This window comes from Drosophila nasuta, chromosome 3 (genome assembly GCF_023558535.2).
Source record: "Drosophila nasuta strain 15112-1781.00 chromosome 3, ASM2355853v1, whole genome shotgun sequence".
In the NCBI taxonomy this organism is placed as follows: Eukaryota; Metazoa; Arthropoda; class Insecta; order Diptera; family Drosophilidae; genus Drosophila; species Drosophila nasuta.
The window spans coordinates 43,005,875-43,025,381 of NC_083457.1; the positions used below are offsets into that span (position 1 = coordinate 43,005,875).

The 19,507-nt window shown below is 38.2% G+C and overlaps 4 protein-coding genes across 13 annotated transcripts in view; 2 read left to right on the forward strand and 2 right to left on the reverse strand.

Moving 5' to 3' along the window:
- LOC132792412 (protein furry) overlaps positions 1–618 on the reverse strand; it is a 70,969-nt gene extending 70,351 nt beyond the window's left edge. For 4 of the 5 annotated variants that reach the window (XM_060801778.1, XM_060801782.1, XM_060801774.1 and 1 more), the window contains exon 1: positions 207–618. In XM_060801778.1, coding sequence (XP_060657761.1) covers positions 207–312 — 106 coding nt within the window. In that variant the 5' untranslated portion in view covers positions 313–618. The remainder of the gene's footprint in view (positions 1–206) is intronic. The other variant, XM_060801776.1, reaches the window with a different exon arrangement.
- A 209-nt stretch (positions 619–827) lies between these two features.
- LOC132792416 (UPF0046 protein C25E10.12) lies at positions 828–2,841 on the forward strand. The gene is made up of 2 exons (XM_060801789.1): positions 828–1,451; positions 2,140–2,841. The coding sequence occupies exons 1-2, from the start codon at positions 1,060–1,062 to the stop codon at positions 2,666–2,668; spliced, it is 921 nt and encodes a 306-aa protein (XP_060657772.1). The 5' UTR covers positions 828–1,059; the 3' UTR covers positions 2,669–2,841.
- A 482-nt stretch (positions 2,842–3,323) lies between these two features.
- LOC132789095 (tubulin alpha-4 chain) lies at positions 3,324–5,032 on the forward strand. The gene is made up of 2 exons (XM_060796864.1): positions 3,324–3,463; positions 3,531–5,032. Exons 1-2 carry the CDS (start codon positions 3,461–3,463, stop codon positions 4,914–4,916), a joined length of 1,389 nt encoding a protein of 462 aa, XP_060652847.1. The 5' UTR covers positions 3,324–3,460; the 3' UTR covers positions 4,917–5,032.
- Positions 5,033–5,832: 800 nt separating this feature from the next.
- Positions 5,833–19,305, reverse strand: LOC132789097 (ribose-phosphate pyrophosphokinase 2). Of its 6 annotated transcripts, none has more exons than XM_060796869.1 (9): positions 19,215–19,305; positions 16,886–17,111; positions 12,424–12,607; positions 11,662–11,730; positions 9,031–9,129; positions 7,323–7,447; positions 7,062–7,260; positions 6,864–6,998; positions 5,833–6,712 (listed from the first exon to the last, which is right to left on the reverse strand). In XM_060796869.1, the coding sequence occupies exons 2-9, from the start codon at positions 17,101–17,103 to the stop codon at positions 6,620–6,622; spliced, it is 1,122 nt and encodes a 373-aa protein (XP_060652852.1). In that variant the 5' UTR covers positions 17,104–17,111; positions 19,215–19,305; the 3' UTR covers positions 5,833–6,619. The 6 variants fall into 6 exon arrangements, with proteins under 6 accessions (XP_060652852.1, XP_060652855.1, XP_060652851.1 ...); XM_060796872.1 differs by having other exon boundaries at positions 16,886–17,096; positions 19,215–19,275; XM_060796868.1 differs by lacking the exons at positions 11,662–11,730; positions 19,215–19,305 and adding exons at positions 9,908–9,931; positions 18,034–18,085.
- Between the last annotated feature and the right edge of the window lie 202 nt (positions 19,306–19,507).

A 19,507-nucleotide genomic window follows, 5' to 3' on the forward strand; every position in this document is an offset into this window, starting at 1 on the left:
CACAAACACACAGAACAGCCAATTGAGCACACACACACACACGGAGAGACAATCGCACACAGTGACGTTGAGCAAATAAAACGCACACTTGATCGGTGGGCGTAAACAATTAGCAGCGACGTCGATAGCGACGCCGACTGCGACGCCATAAAAAGGGGGCTGCACCCAGGCAGAGGTAATTGAGTCGCCCTAAAATTAGAACTCACCTGCATTGTTGACGACTGCAGTGCCGTTGTTGTTGCTGCCGCTACCGCTAGCATCCAGAAATGCCTCCAGCTGCGTCTGCTGCAGCTCCAACGTTTGTTGTTCCATGCTTGCTTGTCTGTATTTTGTTTTCTTGGGCTTTTTTTTTATGGTCAAAACACTTGCGTATGCACTAATTACACAAAGTGGCTGCCCAGACGCATCGCAGCCATCTTTGTTTTATAAATTTGCTTTTCACTTTAAATTCTATTGTCGCTGCGCGCTCTCGCAGCGCACTGCGGCAACTTGTTGTTATACAACGAATGCAGACAATAAAATGCCGGAATGTTTGACAATTTGGTGAATAGATTTGCAGAAAAAATGGTTAAACGATAAAATTGTACAAGACGTGAATGAGTGAATGGTATAAGAAGCAGAGAGATGAACAGCAGTCAAGCACAGCTGTTTTTTGTTTAGCATGCGGCGTTGCCACCTAACACGCCGTTATGGCCTTGCCAGCTTCCAATACGAGATGACGTCATAAATATTGGCAATGCCATATTAGTTTTAAGAAACCATCAACTGTGTAGTGATTAAACTTATGGAAATAAAAGCAACATTCGGCAATTCATATTTTTATTGAACAAAAGTGCCCAATTTTTAAAGAAAATCATGGAAAACCATTACATATGGCAGTGTGGCAACTCTAAGCGCGAACAGCTGATGAAGAACGAAGAAACGTTTTTGTTATGTACGCGTTGCGAATTCTTATCTTTTATCGGCAAATCCGTGTGTTTGTTTAAAATAAATAACACCCATCACTTATCGGCTATAAAGCGCACTATCATGTTGTGATTAATTTGTGTTAGACCAGCAATGGATGCCATGTCCAACGTATCCGTACATCCGCTGACAAGCGATCCAACAGCCGCATGGAATGAGATCAGCAAAACGCAGCGCGTCATCAAAGTGGTGATGAAGCCACCCACCACAACGGTGGCACCCAACAAGGCTCGAGTCGTCTGTATGTCCGACACCCACTCATTGACTCCGTACATCAAATTCGATATTCCCGATGGCGACATTTTCATTCATGCCGGCGACTTCACCAAGTGCGGCCAACTGCAGGAGGTGGTGGAGTTCAACAACTGGATTGGCGCTTTGCCCCACAAGCATAAGATTGTCATTGCTGGCAATCATGAGCTGAGCTTTGATCGTACTTTTACGCATCCCTTTCAGAATCAGGGCAAGCATGCACATGGCGAACGGTAAGCTGGCAATTATACGTTAATACAGTACAGCGTCGATAAATGCAATTGCAAAATGCTGTTTAGTTGCTCTACAAGGTTTTACATACATAGAGGATTTGCAGATATACGAACTATTTTTGAGTGTTTAAATGCACATCCAAAATAATTGCATAGTTTAACTTAAATGCAATGTTGTACTACTAAAATTGAGATATAATTTTTTATGTTACTTTTATTTGAAAAGTTTGCAGTTATGTTATTTCTTTTAAATAGAGACTAGCATTAGCTTTAGAAAGTTATTCTTCTCGAGTTCATTTTATAATTTTTATATTGTCCCAATTTCGCGATAATTACTTATTACTTGGCAAGCATTTCAAATATGGCCTATTATAAACATTCTCCTAATTTGATGACAATCAGACCATAAATATGACATATTACAGAATTATAGATAGATAGTAGATGCAAAGCAAAAATATGTGATTGTCACTGTAAAATGTTTATGCACATTCTTTTAAAATATACTAGAATAGACCCTCTTCAAATTTTTTAAAAGTTATGGGTCTAATCAACCACAAATATTTTTACTTAAAGATAAAGCCTAATATGTGATTTTAATAGATGGGTGTGCAATTATCGGCTTTTTACTGTGCTTATCTCCGTATAGTACTTAATGCCTAATCTAATCTTCTTATTGTCTGCGCAGCTCCAAAACCACCGGACTGACCATACTGGATGACTTGCCCACGCTGGGCAACGACAAGCAGAGCATGGAGAGTGCCGTGCAGACGCCCAACATACGCGAGGCCTTAACCAATTGTACTTACCTGGAGGATGAGCTCCTCGAGCTGTGGGGCGTGCGCATTTACGGATCTCCGTGGCAACCCGAGTTCTGTCGCTGGGCTTTCAATGTTCCGCGCGGCACCGCTTGCCTTGACAAATGGAATCAAATACCCGCTGGCGTCGATATACTCGTCACACACACTCCGCCCGTGGGTCATGGAGATCTTTGTTGCTCGGGAGTGCGCGCTGGATGCGTGGAACTGTTGAGCACGGTGCAGCAACGGGTTCGTCCCAAATACCATGTGTTTGGGCATGTGCACGAGGGTTATGGCATCACCAGCGATGGCCGGATCATCTATGTGAATGCCTCCACTTGCGATATCAACTATTTGCCCAACAATGCCCCGATTGTGTTCGATGTAACGTTGCCGCCAGGCGTCAGCAAGGATTAATTGTGCATTTCGGACAGCATTTTACACTTTTAAGTTGCCATTACGAGGAAATCAGGAATTTACTTTACTACTTCTACAACAATTTAAATTATATTAATTTATTGTACCCATTTTTCGATGTACCCACAGAATGCTCATTAAACAATCACAAAATGTCCTGTTTTAAGTTTCAATTTAGCCGAGTTTTCATTCAGCCATGTTTCGATTTAGTCGAGATTCGCACCTAACCGATCGTCGAATGCAACGTTGGCTTTTTAATTTAATGAAATTTTCAAATACAAATTGGGGATGACGAAAAAAATTTGTAAATTTAAAGTGTAGAATATTAACGTGCAAATAGTTTTTACAATTATTATTAATATTATATTTTCAACGTGAAAATAGATCTCAACAAATGTAATACTTTTATTTTTTACATTTTCAACAGATTTATATAACCTTAAGATATTATCAAATAATGATCTCAATTTTCTTAATTTTTTTTGTGACTTTTTAAGTTTACGTTTTTGTTTTTGGTTTTATTTTAAACAAGCGAACGATATCCTTTCTTAAGTTGGAATTTAGTTTTGAGTTTTGACTCAGCCAAGTTTCACTTTAGTCAAGTTTTGCACCCAACCGATCGTCGAATGCAACGCTGCCTTTTTTTTGACATTCCTTTTTATGCTTGCATTATAACGGCACTGCAGTTCTGCCATTTTGTGCGGCATCGTGACTGAGCGAAGAAAGAGTTCAAGCCAGATTTGCATTTCTTTTTTTTTATTAAGTGTTTTGCTATTAAATCATTTAAACAATATGGTAAGCATTCTTTGGAGTTTTGATAGCCAAATCTCGATATTCGATTTCCTTTTTTTGGGTTTTGTAGCGCGAAGTCATCTCGATACAAATTGGACAGTGCGGCATTCAGATTGGCAACGCCTGCTGGGAGCTGTATCTGCTGGAGCATGGCATCAATCTGGACGGCAGTCGCAAGACGCAGGAGCAGCTAACGGAAAGCGGCAGCAGCAGCGCAACCGTTGGCCAAAGCACCAATGCCAACGATGCGCACACATTTTTCACAGAGACGGGCAATGGGAAGCAGGTGCCTCGCTCGATCTTTGTCGATCTGGAGCCGACGGTGATCGATAGTGTGCGCACCGGGGCCACCAAAGATCTGTATCATCCTGAACAATTGATTTCCGGCAAAGAGGATGCAGCAAATAATTTCGCACGCGGTCGTTATTCCATTGGCAAGGAGGTGATCGATAAGGTAACCGCAAGGCTGCAAAAGATCGCCGAGCAATGCGATGGACTTCAGGGTTTCCTCATCTTTCACTCGATGGGCGGCGGCACTGGCTCCGGTTTCACTTCACTGCTGATGGAGCGTCTTTCCAATGATTTTAGCAAAAAGTGTCGCTTGGATTTCGCTGTTTATCCCTCGCCAAAGGTGTCAACGGCGGTGGTGGAGCCGTATAATGCATTGTTGACCACACACTCGACCATTGAGCATGCGGACTGTGTGTTTATGGTGGACAACGAGGCGATCTACGACATATGCAACAATAAACTGGGCGTCGATCGACCCGCCTATCGTAATCTCAATCGTTTGATTGCCCAAATTGTCAGCTCAACGACGGCTTCGTTGCGCTTCAGCGGTTCAATGAACGTCGATCTCAATGAGTTCCAAACGAATTTGGTTCCCTTTCCACGCATCCATTTCCCCCTCGTCGCCTACGCACCGTTGATGTGTGCAGAACGTGCTGCTCATGAGCAGCATGCGATCACCGCTTTGACGAATGCCTGCTTCGAGTCCTCCAACATGATGGTGAAGTGTGATCCTCGAGCGGGCAAGTATATGGCCTGCTGTATGCTCTATCGCGGCGATGTGGTGCCCAAGGATGTGAATGCCGCCGTCTCGGCTATCAAGTCGAAGCGGCACATTCAGTTCGTCGACTGGTGTCCCACGGGCTTCAAGATCGGCATCAACTACGAGCGTCCCGCCTTTGTGCCCGATGGTGATCTGGGTCCCACGTCGCGTGCCTGCTGCATGTTGTCCAACACCACGGCGATCTCTGTGGCCTTCACAAATCTCTCGTACAAATTCGATCTGATGTTCCGCAAGCGCGCCTTTGTCCATTGGTATGTGGGCGAGGGCATGGAGGAGGGCGAGTTCACTGAGGCCAGAGAGAATATCGCTGTCCTTGAAAGCGATTTTAATGAGGTGGGACTGAACAACGATGAGGAAGGTGGCGAGGAATTGGATGAGTACTAAGCAAGCTGGAGTTATTTTGCCTTTTAATAAAGTATTCTATAATAAAGTATTAACTGATCTGAAACTGTGAAACTCTCTCTATCAATAAAAACAAATTTGTCTTGCTAGAAATACTATTGTTTCAAATTATCTGTAAAAGGAAGGTAGTATCATGTTTGTCTAATATTTGGAATATATAGGTTTATTCTAATGCGAAGGAAACCAATAAAAAATTGTCTTGGTAAAAATACAACTGAGTAAGTTTATCTACAAAAAAACAATCTAAGAGATGGGAAGCTGGAAATAATTATCTCTTTTTAACTAAAGTTCTGGGAAAGTGGTTGTTTTTCCATTATGGACTGCAAATGTCCATGATTTTTTTTTTACAAAGTAAGGATTATTTCTTACATAGAATTAAGTAATATACTTTTCGTACTCCAATTATTGAAATATGGATCTTCAGTGCAGATAATGTCAATATCTAAAATTTTTAAGCTAGTAGTATACTAAACTGTATCTGGAAGACTTTCTTAATCTATGAAGTACTGACTTAAAAAATACTATCGTTAAAAAAAACTTTAAAAATAATGCGTTCTAGCAATTAATGTGTAAGGAGGGATTTCTTGGGAATTTGTTGATTATTTCTTCATATAACTTCAAAAAGTATAGTTGGGAAATTAATAAAAGTTCAATACGTAAATTTTAAATGCAAATAATAGACTACTGAATAGGAATTAGGAATAGGAATAGGAATTAGGATATTATTCATATTATGATCATTTTTAAAAATAAAGCCACATATTTACTAAAGAAACAAATAATCTACAAAAGTTTTAAAAATGCTTCTAAGTTTCTTATTAAACCTTTAAAACGAATATAAACTTAAGGAATTCATACTTAACTTTCACAGCTATAAAATAAATACCCACAAGTGAGCTCAGTTTTCTTAATTTTTTTTTATTTATTTTTGTTTGTTTGGTTGTTTTTTTGTTGTTGTTGTTTTGTTTGTTTTAAACGCCTAGTTGCTACGTTTTTTTCTTTTCAATTGTGTGTTTTTTTTTGTTTATCGCTTATTTACTTAATTTTACTAAAATTTTAGTGGTTTTTTGTTTTGAACTTGCAAAGAGAAACTTTTGCTTTTCGCCTTCAAATGAAGACGATATTTTTTTCTTTTAGTTTTTAAAGAATCATCAAAAAGTTGTTGCACAGTGTAAAATTACAATTCTTTGTGTGTGAGTATGTGTGTGTGTGTGTGCATATGTGTGTGTTTGATAATATATATATAATCTATACAACTAACGGTCTCTCTAAGAGTTGACAATCTTTATGTGTGTTTCTTTTTTTTTTATTTTGTTAGTTTTTTTTTTCTTTTCTAAAAATGCGTTTCGAAAAATTGAAATCAGAATCAAAAAAGTTAAAAAAATGAAGGCAATTTAGTGTGCAGTTTTTGTTGTTGTTGTTGTTGAGTGTAGTTTACGCTATTTTTAATATAATTACAATAATGGCGATTAGTGATTTTGTATTTGCAATTGTTTACATAGTTAATAGGTAATAAAAAATATATAACGATGATGATGGCAAATATATGCTTTCAAATTTTTTTCTTTTCTTGCTTGCAACACTGCTTGAAGATTACTTTTGTGGTTCTTGTTGTTAATAAATTGTTGCTGGTGTTGTTGTTATTGTTGGTGTTAATGTTGCTGAGCTGTGTTTATTTCAACAAATTAGTATGGAACATTTGAGAAGAGATACGAGACACTCTCGCCATTATGTGTCCGTCTAACAGCCTCGGCGAACATCATCGAGACATCAATGCACTGAAAGAGAAAAAAAAAGTTGTTAGCAATCGTTTAAACTCGGGAGTTTATGATCCGACTATTAGGAAATTTTCAGGATACTTTCACGGAGCTATTATGTGTTTTATTTACTTTAAACAAACACCAAATTCAATCAATTTACAAATCTTACCTGTATTTTGGGACAATCCCGCATATGACCGTCCTGCGGTATGGTGTTGGTCACAACGACCGCCTCAAAGCAGGCGTTGTTAATGCGTGAAATCGCCGGGCCCGAGAAAATGCCGTGCGTCAGTATGGCATAGACCTAGAGAATAGAAAATCAATAATCATCTTTATGGATAATGATAGATGTTAATGGGGGACTTACCTTAGTGGCGCCTGCTTCCACCAGACGATCGGCGGCATGCACAATGGTGCCACAGGTGTCGGCCATATCATCGACCAGAATGGCAATCTTATCCTTCACATCACCCACAAGCACCATGGAAGCCACCTCGTTGGCCTTCTTGCGCTCCTTGTGTATCAGCGCGAACTCAACATTCAAACGATCCGCAATGGAAGTCACACTAAAATAAAAAAATAATTGAATTAATAAATAATTTCAAAGAAAATATTCGTTTTTATTTACCGCTTGGCACCGCCAGCATCGGGTGACACAATGATTGAGTTTTTCCATTCGGGAATGTTCTCTTTGATCCATTTGAGTACCGCTGGCTCGGCATAGAGATTATCAACTGGTATATCAAAGAAACCCTATAAATGAAACACAATATAGTTAGCAACTTTTGAGTTTACTGTCTAAAGCACTTCAAACAAATAAAAAACTTGCTCAAAGAAATCTTTCTACTATATTCCTTCACTTCAGAACTAACAAAAATCTTAAAACAAAACAAATTATTCTATAAATATATATAATCCTAATTATCAACTGCAATGTCCACCTACAATCGCAATCTCAATGCCGAGGAGCAAAAGGAACTCGATGAGTGGTTGAAAATCAAACGCATCGAGTTGAATCATCGAACACGACGCGATCTCTCCGATGTGGTCCGCATGGCTCAGCTCTTTAAGAGCATTCTATTCAAGTTGGTCGACATGAAGAACTACACATCGCATGGCAATCTGGCGGCCAAGTTACTCAATTGGGAGATCTTCAATCTGAAGGTCTTGCGAAGAACTGGCCTGCATCTGAAGCGTCCCGAGCTGGAACAGTTGGCATCTGGGGATTTGGCTGCGATACGAGCTTTGCTCTTTCATTTGATGCACTTGGAACGCAATGGATTGCCAACGAATGCATCAAATGCTCGATCTCCTCGCAAAACTCAATCGCCGCGAGATTGCAATCCAGATCACAAACAAATCTCGCTGGCTAAATACGAGGAACTCAAGATGGTCAATGAGACCAAAGCTGAGTTTATCAACTTGTTGAAGAATAAAGTGAAATATCTCGAATCGGTGACCGTTGATAAAGACAAACGCATTGCTCAATTGTTGAGTCATCTGTCCACGTTAACGATGCGCATTATTGCAATGCAATCACAGTCCGAAGAACTCAAGTAGCTTGTATCAAAAACACCCAAAATTTTATATACAGAGACATTGCTTCCTCTTTTTCTTTTACATTTTGGTATCAACTTCTTCAAATAAACAAAATTTTGTGATTTGTGTGTCCATAAAAGAGAACTTATTGTTATCGTTAATGGGTTTCAAATGGGGGTTTTGTATAGTGTTATCATCTGTCAGATAAAAAACTTAAGAAATCATTGTTTATGACAAGAACAGGCTGCAGTTGTCCGATGACAATTTCTTTGCAAGGAATTCTACTTTATGGTATATTTTGAGTGTAAAAGTACAGATAAATACCAAATGGTGCAGTCGGTATATATTTGGTATATTTTGAGAGTAATAATATATGTAAATACTAAATATATTAGACAAATTTTGAGGGTAATAGTATATCGGTATATATATTCGGTATGCGAAATATAAATTTTGGTAGATTTTGTGCTTTATGGTATATTATTTTGGGTGTGAAAATATGTCCAGATACCAAATTTAGTAATCGGTATACATATTCTGTATGCGAAATATAACTTTTGGTATATTTTGTAAGTTATGGTATACTTTACGTTTAATAGTATATCCAAATTCTGTTTATTTTATATTTTGCACTTTATGGTATATTTTGAGTGCCAAAGTATATATCAATAACAAATATAGCGATATCTTTTGGTATGTTTTACTATTTTTTCAGTACTTTGATACCCTGTATCTCAATGTCGAGCACTCTCGAATGCAACTTTAATACTTGTTATATTTTCTTAATTCAAGCTTACCTGAATCTGTGAGGCATGTAGATCCATGGTTATGATGTGATCCGCACCGGCAACTGATAGCATGTTAGCGACCAATTTCGCCGAGATGGGCGCACGGCTCTGTGCATGGGCCAGCAAGGAAAAAAGGAGAAAATTATAATGGAACATTAGCGTAGTTAGTAATTTTTCCCTGTGCGATCTTAACATTATTTATTTTATGAGATTTTAGGCCATGGTGGAAATAAAAATAAATTGTAATTAAAATATAACATTTAAATATTACGTATATGTTCCAAATGGGTAAACATAGACACGGAATTTTTCATTTTCTTTTTTTTTGCGACACAAACACAAAGGACAACAACAACAATAATAACAACGACAACGACAATTGTGTGCACTATGAATATCACTGCAAATAGTGTGCGAGAAAGAGAGAGACAGACGGAGAGAATAAGATTGGAGAGAGCTTCAGAGCGAGCGAGAGAAAGAGAGAGAACAAAAGAGAGTGTGCTTGAGTGTAAACGACCAATGAGAGTGCGCTCGAGTTAATCAAAAGATACACAAAAGGGGGGGAAGAGAGCGCGGTTAGAACAACAACAAAAACAAAAGTGTGCAAAGGAAAATTATGATAATTTTGTTGATCGCGCCGATTCCTTGTCGCCAAATTTCGATAACTTTCATGCGATTACGTGGAACTGACAACAAAACGAATCAAAACAAACATATTAAATTAACTGCAATTCTTCAGTTAAAAAAAATATATATATAAAATAAAAGAGCAAATTGTAAGCATTTATTTTGATTGTTTTTTTTATTTAAACACAATTTTGCCCAAAGCTATTTAAAAATTTACAAGGCTTTAAAGACCCGACAAAGTTGGACGCAAACTACTCACAGTATATTGTCTGGCTGAAAACTCCTAAGCACATTTTAAGTATAGTATTTGTTTTTGGTTTTTATAAATAAATGAAAAGAAAAAGAAGAAACGAAAAGTTGAGAGAATGTTTCACTTTTTTGTTTTGTAGATTAATCAAATCAAACCAAAAGCTGGTAGGAATTGAAGGGATTTTTGTTTGTTAATGGGATTTGCAGGGAAAAAATAGAACAAGGTATTAAAATAAACTCAAGGTTCAAATCAAGAAAAAAAAAGAAATATATAATATTTAAATGCTAATCGCTATCTGTAAATGTAATCGCACAAAAAATATTTACAATTTGAGAGACGTAAACAAACGCATTTCGAGTTCATCGCAATGCACTTTTCTTACAGATTAATCAATAATCGTCAATCAGCAACCAAAAAAACAATTGTGCACCTCGGGTTCGGGTTCAAGTGCCATATTAAATGGACCCCCCTTCGATAGGACAAAAGCTGACGTCAACTAAGTATAGTATAATGGGTTATCAATGGAAAAATAAATACAATTATTATTGCTTGTAAATAAAACTGAAAATCACAATCAATGAATCTGTTGCTATGCGAAATTCTTGTTATCAGCAGTTGAAGCCACTTTTTGTTTTTGGAAAAGTGAAAAACTGTTTTGATCGCGGAGAATTTAAGTGCAACGTGCCAAAAGATGCAAAATCAATAAACGAAAGTTCTTCGGAGTGCCGAAGATTTAATACCCTTGCAATAGGTTTTGAAAAAGTTTTACAGTTCGCAAATTTCATAAAAATATCTTCATATGCACTCGAGTTCAAATATAACAGAAAGTCTTAACTCAGAAAAATTGACTCCGATCATTATCAAATTTAACAATTATTATATTTACTATATAATCTTGATGTATGAAGAATTTCCACAAAATATATTTAAAGGATTTCGACATCAAATAGAATAGTCAAAGCAATTCATTCTTTTTAAACCAATTCTATATGATTTATGAGTTCTAAAACGTGCAAGGGTATATATATTTAAATATAGGAATATATACTAGGCACAGTATATATGAAGTAGACGAACAACACAAGACAAGAAACGATTACGAGCAGACCGCCATATGAGATACCAAAAATTAATAATAGTTGAATAATTTTACATATTATATGTATAGTCTACGGTGTTAATATAAATATTTATTATTTAATATAATTTTTTTATTTTCTTTTTTTTGTTGTTGTTGCAATGAAGCGCCGCCGACAGCAAAGAAACAAAAATTATATTTAAAATTGCATTTTGAATAACCAATTAGTCGATTGAAAATTGTCAAAAATTTTGTTTACAATGTAGTGAAATTTTCATAATTTGCGCATCTCCTCATTGCATTTGTTATTCGTTTGTTTAGATTTTCACAATCGTATTCTGTAGTTAGTTTAACATGCAACATAAAAAGACAAAGAAAACTGATACATTAGAAGCGTATAATTTTCGTATTATTGCAAATTTTGAATAATTGCCGAATTGGAAGTTTTTACCAACGTTTTGAGAGAGAGAGAACCCAGAGACCAGAGATTTGAGATTTGAGGGAAGTTTGCAAGTTGTTTTTTTATTGGAATTCTTTTGGATGAGTTAAATGAGTTGAGAAATTGCCCTTTAACTTTATGTTTTTTTTTGTTGTAAAGAAAAAACAAAACAAGTTGAAAATTAAGTCCATTTATATGAAATGTGAGTTGAGAGTTTAAGTTTGGAGCTATGAAGAAAGTAAATACCCTAAATTTCCAATCGTAGTTTTTCTTGGCAAGTTTCTTGCTTTCCTCTTTCTCCTCACTGCCCGGCAACTAGAGTAGAGATAGGTATATAGAACGTATGTTGGCACATATAGATACATAGTTAAAGAGATGTAGAGAGTTATAAAGAAAGAGAGTTATTAATCAAAAAAGACTGGAGAGAGAGAGAGAGAGAGCGAGAGTTGTAGAGCAAATCGTAGCACCAGCAGCAACTCATTAAAGCAAAGATTTTATGTACATATATATCATCTATATTATTTGCTAGAAAATACAATATTATATTTATTATAGAAAATTTCTCCACATTTTTTTGCAATTTTCTTTTTACAGCTTTGCTTCCTTGCAACCAAAAACAATAAAAAAAAGTAATCCAAATTGAAATGAACAACAAAAAAAAGTATTCAAAATGCAAAAAAATAAATCACATACACACACAGAGAGAGAAACATTATTATATAGATAACCGGGTTATATATAGAAAGTATGTACATGGTAAATACGATATTGAAAAGAATAATTATTTTGTTTCTTGTTTGTTTTTTGGTTTTTTTTTAATGGGGTTATTAACTGTGGACAGTTGTATGCTCTACTGTCCGAAATATTCTCAAATTGTGTGTGTATAGTATATCGCATTATGTTTTTTGAGGTTAAGGAGAGACAAAGAGATCAAAAATATTCAAAGAGAGAAAGGGAGAGAGAGACAAAAGATCGGTTGGCGGGATTATGTATGTAAGGCAAACCTACCTTATCTTTTTTGTCTTGGCGGGCATATGGAAAGCAAGGAATCACAGCTGTAACACGAGAGGCTGATGCGATTTTGCATGCATTTATCATGATCAGCAGCTCCATTAAATTATCATTGATCTCGCCGGAACCGGACTGCACGATGTAAACATCTTCGCCGCGCACCGATTCGCCGATTTCGACGCTGAAATTGGATAAATTTGTTTATTGCACAATTTTCAAAACGTTATGCCATTACATATAGAGTATATATGATACGATAAGATACGATATGTGAACACAAATCAATATACATACATACATATATATGTATATATTATAGAGTCGTAGTCTTGCTTTACCTAGAAACTCATACGAGATATTCTTACACACATATTTACTTGGAACTTGTGTAAACATGCCTAGAGACAAATATTGGCCCTCATATTACACCCACACTCACACACACACACACGCTCCCACACACATACTCAGTCAACTCGCACTTAAGCTATCCTTGCATTGAATTTCTGCTGACGCTTGCAAGTGCGCCCCATAGAGGGCGTGTGTGTGCAGAGAGTGCGATGAAAGGCGTCTCGTGCTTCTTTCTTTCATTTTATGCCTCCCATATGCGTCATTAAATACCCTTTTGCATTTCCAACTGACTGTCGCTCAGTTTTGTTACCGTTATTGAAAGTTGGGGGCGTTCTTGACCTCATAAAACGTAATTATTCTTGTACAGCGTTGGTAACTCAATCGATATAGCCTTGCCCATCAGTTTGTTCTCTTCGAACTCGACTTCTATTGAGCTGATGTGTATGAAAGTTGTTACAGATGCGTCTTAGAGCATTTGCAAAGTCATTGAATTGAGCTGAGGCTGATTAGATTACTGCTTGCCTTCATAGCTACAGCTTGAAAAAAATGTATTTCTTTATATAAAAATATAGAATTTCTGCTTGGTAATGACTTTTCATAGACATTATTATCGCATAATAAAAAACCAAGATCAAAAATCACTGATATATCACAATTGACTCAGTTTCAGTTCATAAAATTTATGACGTATGCCTTTTATGGAATTCTATTTTATTGGATTGTTAGACTTTATAATAGCAACTTCTTTTTTCTGTAGTTTCCCACCCTCAAAATTCGATAATAGCAACTCTACTCGACACACTCGAGATTTGAGTTTTTGATATAAATAAAGTGGCCATCGTATCAGACTAGCTAAACATAAATATACAACAAAAATGTTTGGCTGCATTTCAATAATATCCATCATAATAGACTGTCATTGCGGCATATCATATATCATAGCAAACTTTTGCTGTGTTGCTGGGGAAAAGTCTGAAAGAAATGGACGCTTTATTGTTGTGTTTACGTTTGGATTTTCTTCTCTTTTGTTACAAAACACACACAAACGAAGCACTCTAACTCACACACACACTTGGTCATTGCCAGTGAAGGTTAATTGAATTACGAGACTAACGACAAAACGTAGTATTCAGAACGTATCGAACGTACGTAGCGCCCTATCGATTGATAAATTTTGGACATTTTCAGTCGTGATGTCGTGCTGCACAGAATATTAATTGTTTTTTTGCTGCCCAACAGACATTAGCGCCAACGAGCAAAACTAATCGGAATCATCACAAAATGTGAACGTCAACGCGAGCAGCAATCAGCTGTTTTGTTGTTTTTGTTGCTTTTTTATGGCGCTGTGTGCTATACAAAATATTACGCATACGCCGCATTGTTTGGCTTCGATTTTTTCGTTTTGTGTGTTTGGGGTAATAAATGCAAGAAAATACTTTTTGCAATGACTTTTGCTAGCAGCAGTTGCAGTTGCAGTTGACGATGCATGAAATGAATGCATTTCTTTTTTGTTTTTTTGTTTTTCGAAAACACTTTCGCCGCTGGCATTGCTCAAATGCCAAGCAGTTTGGGGTTAGGGTTGGGGTTGGATTGAGGGGGAAGGGTTGCTTTGACTCTTTCGGGATCACAAATTGGCTGCGAGCCAAGCACTCTCCACACTCTCCTCAGCTGTCGCAATGTCGTAGTAGTTGCCGGTAGACCGTTGCCTCAAAGCAGCTGGTTTCGCCTTTTGTTGTTTTTTGATTTTTTGTTTTTTTGCCTCATCTATTCTTTGTGCATGTATTTTTAACTAGCTGTTTCTCTGCCAGACAACTGACAAGTTTACACACGTGTACGTGTTTATTTGTATGTGTGTGAGATAGCGTAATCTCTTCTAGAGTTTTTGGCACTATCAGTCATATAAATCGACGTTTAGTGGCTTGTTTTAAATGCCATATCTTGGCATCTTAATCGCTTGCGTCTTACTTTGCTTATCAGCTTAGCCCTTGCTCCCAATTCCACTGCCTCCCCTTGACCTCCCGCTCTCTCTCAATCTCTTCATCTATCTCTCTCTGTCTCTCTCTTTCCCTCATTCTCTCTTTGCATGAGCACGCAAATTTCTTATCGATCAAACTTTTCAATTACAAAATATTTGCTTGTTGATGATGTGTTGTGGGTTGGTTTTGTTGCGTGTTGCGACCTTTTATATTGATGGTCATTGGGTTTTGTGGGTTATATTATTGACACAAGTTGCATTGGCGGTTGCCTTTCGCAAGGTCATCTGTGGTCTACTTTTTCGTAATACTTTCATTTTATTATTCATTTTTATTATTCATTTTCATTACATTATTAAATGAATAGTGAAGCTGCGAACGTGCGCTTATTCATAATGGGACAGAAATATTTGTTGGATATGAATGCTAATGACGTCATCGGTGCGCCCTTCGTAACGAATCTTGTTAATAGCCTGAACCATGCTGTTCTAGTTGACAACAATAACAATGTGCTAGCGCTCCAATCAAGTCAAAGTGCAAGGGAAACAGCAATAACAACAAGAACAACAACAACTAACCTAACTGTCAACATATTCGTTACACTGTTGCTCAGGCTCTCACGAGCACATACTAGAAAGAGCCACAACAAGCCGACAAGTGCGCAGCCAACAACAACAGCGTCAGCGACAGCAATCACAACCACTTTGTTGTTGTGTCTGCCTTTTGCACACACGTGGGGTCGGGTTTTGATTCGTCTGCAGAGAGAGAGAGCGAGAAAGAGCAAAAGAGCGATAAAAACGCGTGAGCGCAACGCAGCCATATGAAACATGTGGGGGCGTCGTTGACGTTGACGTCGAAATCGAGTCGCGTGCTCTCATTTGGTGTTCGCTCTCTCACACATTCACTCACTCACTCAGTCACTCGCTCTCTTTGCTTAAAAACGTGACAGCGACGTGTTGTTGTGGTTTACTTTTGCTGTTGTCTGCTGCGTCTGGAGTTTACCTTTCGTCTGTGCCTGTGTGCGTGAGCATGCGTGAGTGAGAGCATAATATACACACACTCATACACACACACAAATGCAAGAGGTGTGTATGTATGCAATACTCATACGCGTATCATGTCAAAAAGCTTAGCGCGCATTATTTATATTATAACCTCTAATTTAGTTGCCGTTGCCGTTTCCATTGCCTCAGTTCTTTAGCCAGCTTTTGCTATTTTGCCTTACACTCTAATTGTTTGCTAATTTCCTTTGTATATTTTTCCACGTTTATTTAATTTTATTAAAATTTTCGTTTCGTTTCGCCTCAGCTCGTGTGTGTGTTGGCATTTTATACAACTGCTTGTGAGTGTGTGTTCGTTGCGCTGGCTGCTGATAAGGCGCCAGCCTAGAGACACTTTATTATTATTATTGTTGTTGTTGTAGCAGCAGCTGACTTGCCCTATGACTGTATGCGTGTGCGAGTTCAGACGTATGCATGTGTGTGTGCGTCTGTGTAAAGCAAGCCGAAGCTAGACGGCAAAGTCGCGATTGGCGAAGAAAAAGCACATGGAACTAATTTAATTAAAATTGATACTAAATTTATGTTTTGATGTGGGACCCCCTTTTACTTATTGTTTTTTTTTCAATTTTTGGGGCTTAATGTTATTATTTTATTACTGTTCGCAGTCAAATTGCACGCGACGTTGCCAGAACGCGTTTGTCTTTGTGTCTTTCACTGTGTGTGTGTGCCTGTGTCCATGTGTCAGAGTGCAACTGTGTGTGTGTACGTGCGTATAGTACACACACATACACAAGGCAAGCACACGGCGACCGAGACCAATGACTACGGTGTACAGTCCACTTGTTAAATCAATAAAAATATATAAAAAAAAACGGAAAATGTTTTAAAGAAATGCATAGACACAATCAACGTTTTTTTGGCACACTTTCTTGGCCACAAACAACACTGTCAACCTTCAGCGAATGTCAAGGACCAAAAGTCTCCTGGACACGCACTTCGCACTGGCATTTTTATTTGTTTATTTATACAACAATTTCAATCGTCTTTGAACATTTTCACACATTATTTTCACTTAGCACCGTTTATTCGTCTTGTTCTTTTGTATATGTATGTGTATGTGTGCTGGGCACTTACCATGTTTCCAAATTGCTGAATTTCTTGGTGACCACCTTGCCGAGGTCGATGCCAAGTCGATCGACGATACGCTGCGCCAGATCCGGATGCGAGGTGCCCGAAAACACTTTAATGTTTGGCATTCTGGAGTGTATTAGATTTAGACAACCAGCCTGTTTCTCCAAATTGTCTCGGATCAAACTTCTAGCGCGTATCGGATTAGCAGAACGTACTGGCATCACACAATCTACGAGTACAAGTTTTTATTATAAAAATTTTTTTGCAAAAGCAGCGACGTCGCCGTCGCCGCTGCCGCCAATTCTCGCTCACTCTCTGTGGCCTACGTGTATGCATATGTATATGTTTCTTTTTTTGGGGGGATAGCGTAAGAAAGAGCGAGAGAGCGAGCGCATCTGTAAGAGAGCACAAAGTACACGTATACCGTGTCTGTGAGCATGTAATCAAAGCGACGTAGCAGCAGACAGCGCGTTCTCTCCTCACACTCAAACACCAAATATTCATTCATACAACTGTCGTTGGCAGCGCAAAAGCTTTTGTGTCTGCGTGTGTGAGAGAGTGACGTGGAGAGCAACAGCTAGTGAGAGCGCAGAGCAGCGGCAGCAGCAAAGCCACCCCAAAGCAGACATGTGATTTTTTGACGTATTGCTGGCTGTCGCAACCTGTGTGAGTGAGAGCGACCATATCAAGTCGAATGCTATTGGATACTCTTTTTTGTCAAAGTCCGTGTCATGCACAATTATGCTCCATTTATTTTTAAGTTTGCTTTAAATTTGGCAAAACTAAAAGTGGCGTAAATTTTTGTTTGTTTAAATCTTTAAATAGAGATCCTTTAGCCAATGTGACAGTCTGGCAACACTCTTCACGCGCTCTCGTCACTCATACGCTCAGAGCGCCGAAAGCTCGCAATGCCTGATAAAGGCTTTGACTCTCACTGCCTACTGCAGCTATAAAATATGCCTGCATGCAAACAGGCGCGTGCCAAAAAGAAAAAAAAAACAAAAAGCTTTTAAACACGACACAAACCGAACAGCTGTTTGTTTAGTATGGGAAAGAGGGTATTTCTTGATTTCTTAAGGTCAGCAAATGACCATAAAGCCTTGACAATGCACAAGGTTGCAAAATTAAAACAAAATTTTCGGGATACGCACCATTTTGGTCGAGCTCTGTACATTTCGTATCGGGCATAATAATGTTTATAACTTATCCACTCTTTTTCAAATGCTGCTTTTTTGCACGACGCACGTCAGGTGCTAACGGTAATACACGACTGAGTAACTAAGTTTTTTGTTGTGCCACCGACAGGCAGCCGGGCCAAACAATTTATTGAGCGCAAACGAGCAAAAGCAAAAAGAGCGTACACAATGTCTCTATATAGTACAAATATTATTGCGTTTCTTTCATGTGCATGAATGTGTATAAATATATTTATTTATTAGAGTGCCTTCTAGTATGACAGTTGATTAGACAATGAGAACAACAGAGACGAACGCAGCGCTGTCGACAGCAGCGACTGAGCAATTGAAACTGAGCGCGTACATGGCGTATGCGTATGCATCATACACAAACACGCACACAAGCGTACACAGATGATAGAAGCCAGAAGAGCTTTTCCACGATTCTCACACACACAGTTATTCTCTCTCTCTCGCTCTTGTGCACGTTCTTTCGCTTTCTTTTATGGCACAGCTGATTTGCTGCATTTACGAGGGCTGCATACGCAAAGTTTTTGGTTTTTACAATTCGCATGGCTAATTTAGTTAGGCTGGCCTAAGGTAATGGGGCCTGCCAAGGGGGCTCGTCGTCGACATTGTTGTTGCTCAACTGTACTTGAAACAACGAAATGTCAACGCATAAGATTCGCCAAATTGTTTGCGTGTCTATATTTAAATGAACTAAAGCTAAAGACTTATGCTGAAAACACAAAAGAAAAATCCTACGGATGCTGACGTACTCTCTGTTTACTTGTGTGAGTGTGTGCATGTGAGTGTTTGTCTGTTTGTATGTGCATATATTGACGCAAATGCAAATGGCGTCGTTGCATTTAAAAAACAACAAAATATCAAAAAAAGGAGCTGGGGGCGAGCAACCACGTGTCGGCTTCCAGTATGCTGACAGCGCACGTTTTTTGTGCCCCACAATAAGAAACTCACAAACATACACATAGGCACTCAATCGCACATACACACACACAGCGCAACACGTTTTTTGGGCAATTTAAAAAGCAACTTACTTGAAGTATGGGCAGTTTTTGCAATTGTTTTTGTTCACAAATTGAATACAAAAGTAAATTGATCGTTTACAGTAACATTTATTAATTAGATTTACTCACTCGAATTTTTATTTATTTCACACACTTCCCAATGCAGCCGCTTCAATGAAAATGCAAAAGCTGAATGATTTCATACGCAGCAAAGTCATGGAGTTGAACTGCCAACAAAGAGAACACACAAAAGAAACATGAAGCGAGAGAGTTGGTCTGTGTGTGTGTGTGCGTTGCGTGTATCTCTGTGTGAGAGAGTGAAAGAGCAAGCGGGTTTGGTTTGCCGGCAAGAAGACATTGCTGCGCTTGGAGCTGGGGAGCTCCGACGAACGTCTGTGGAAAGAAAACAAACGAAACACGTG

Excerpts from the sequence above, each read along its gene's own strand:
- LOC132792416 (XM_060801789.1), top strand. The coding sequence starts at position 1,060 with ATGGATGCCATGTCCAACGTATCCGTACATCCGCTGACAAGCGATCCA. Across the intron at positions 1,452-2,139 it reads AAGCATGCACATGGCGAACG|CTCCAAAACCACCGGACTGA; the intron begins GTAAGCTGGCAA and ends TTGTCTGCGCAG.
- LOC132789097 (XM_060796867.1), bottom strand. The coding sequence starts at position 18,070 with ATGCCCGATACGAAATGTACAGAGCTCGACCAAAATG. Across the intron at positions 12,608-16,885 it reads TTCAGCAATTTGGAAACATG|CGTCGAAATCGGCGAATCGG; the intron begins GTAAGTGCCCAG and ends ATCCAATTTCAG. Across the intron at positions 9,130-11,661 it reads ACTACGATTGGAAATTTAGG|AGCCGTGCGCCCATCTCGGC; the intron begins GTATTTACTTTC and ends GCCCATGCACAG.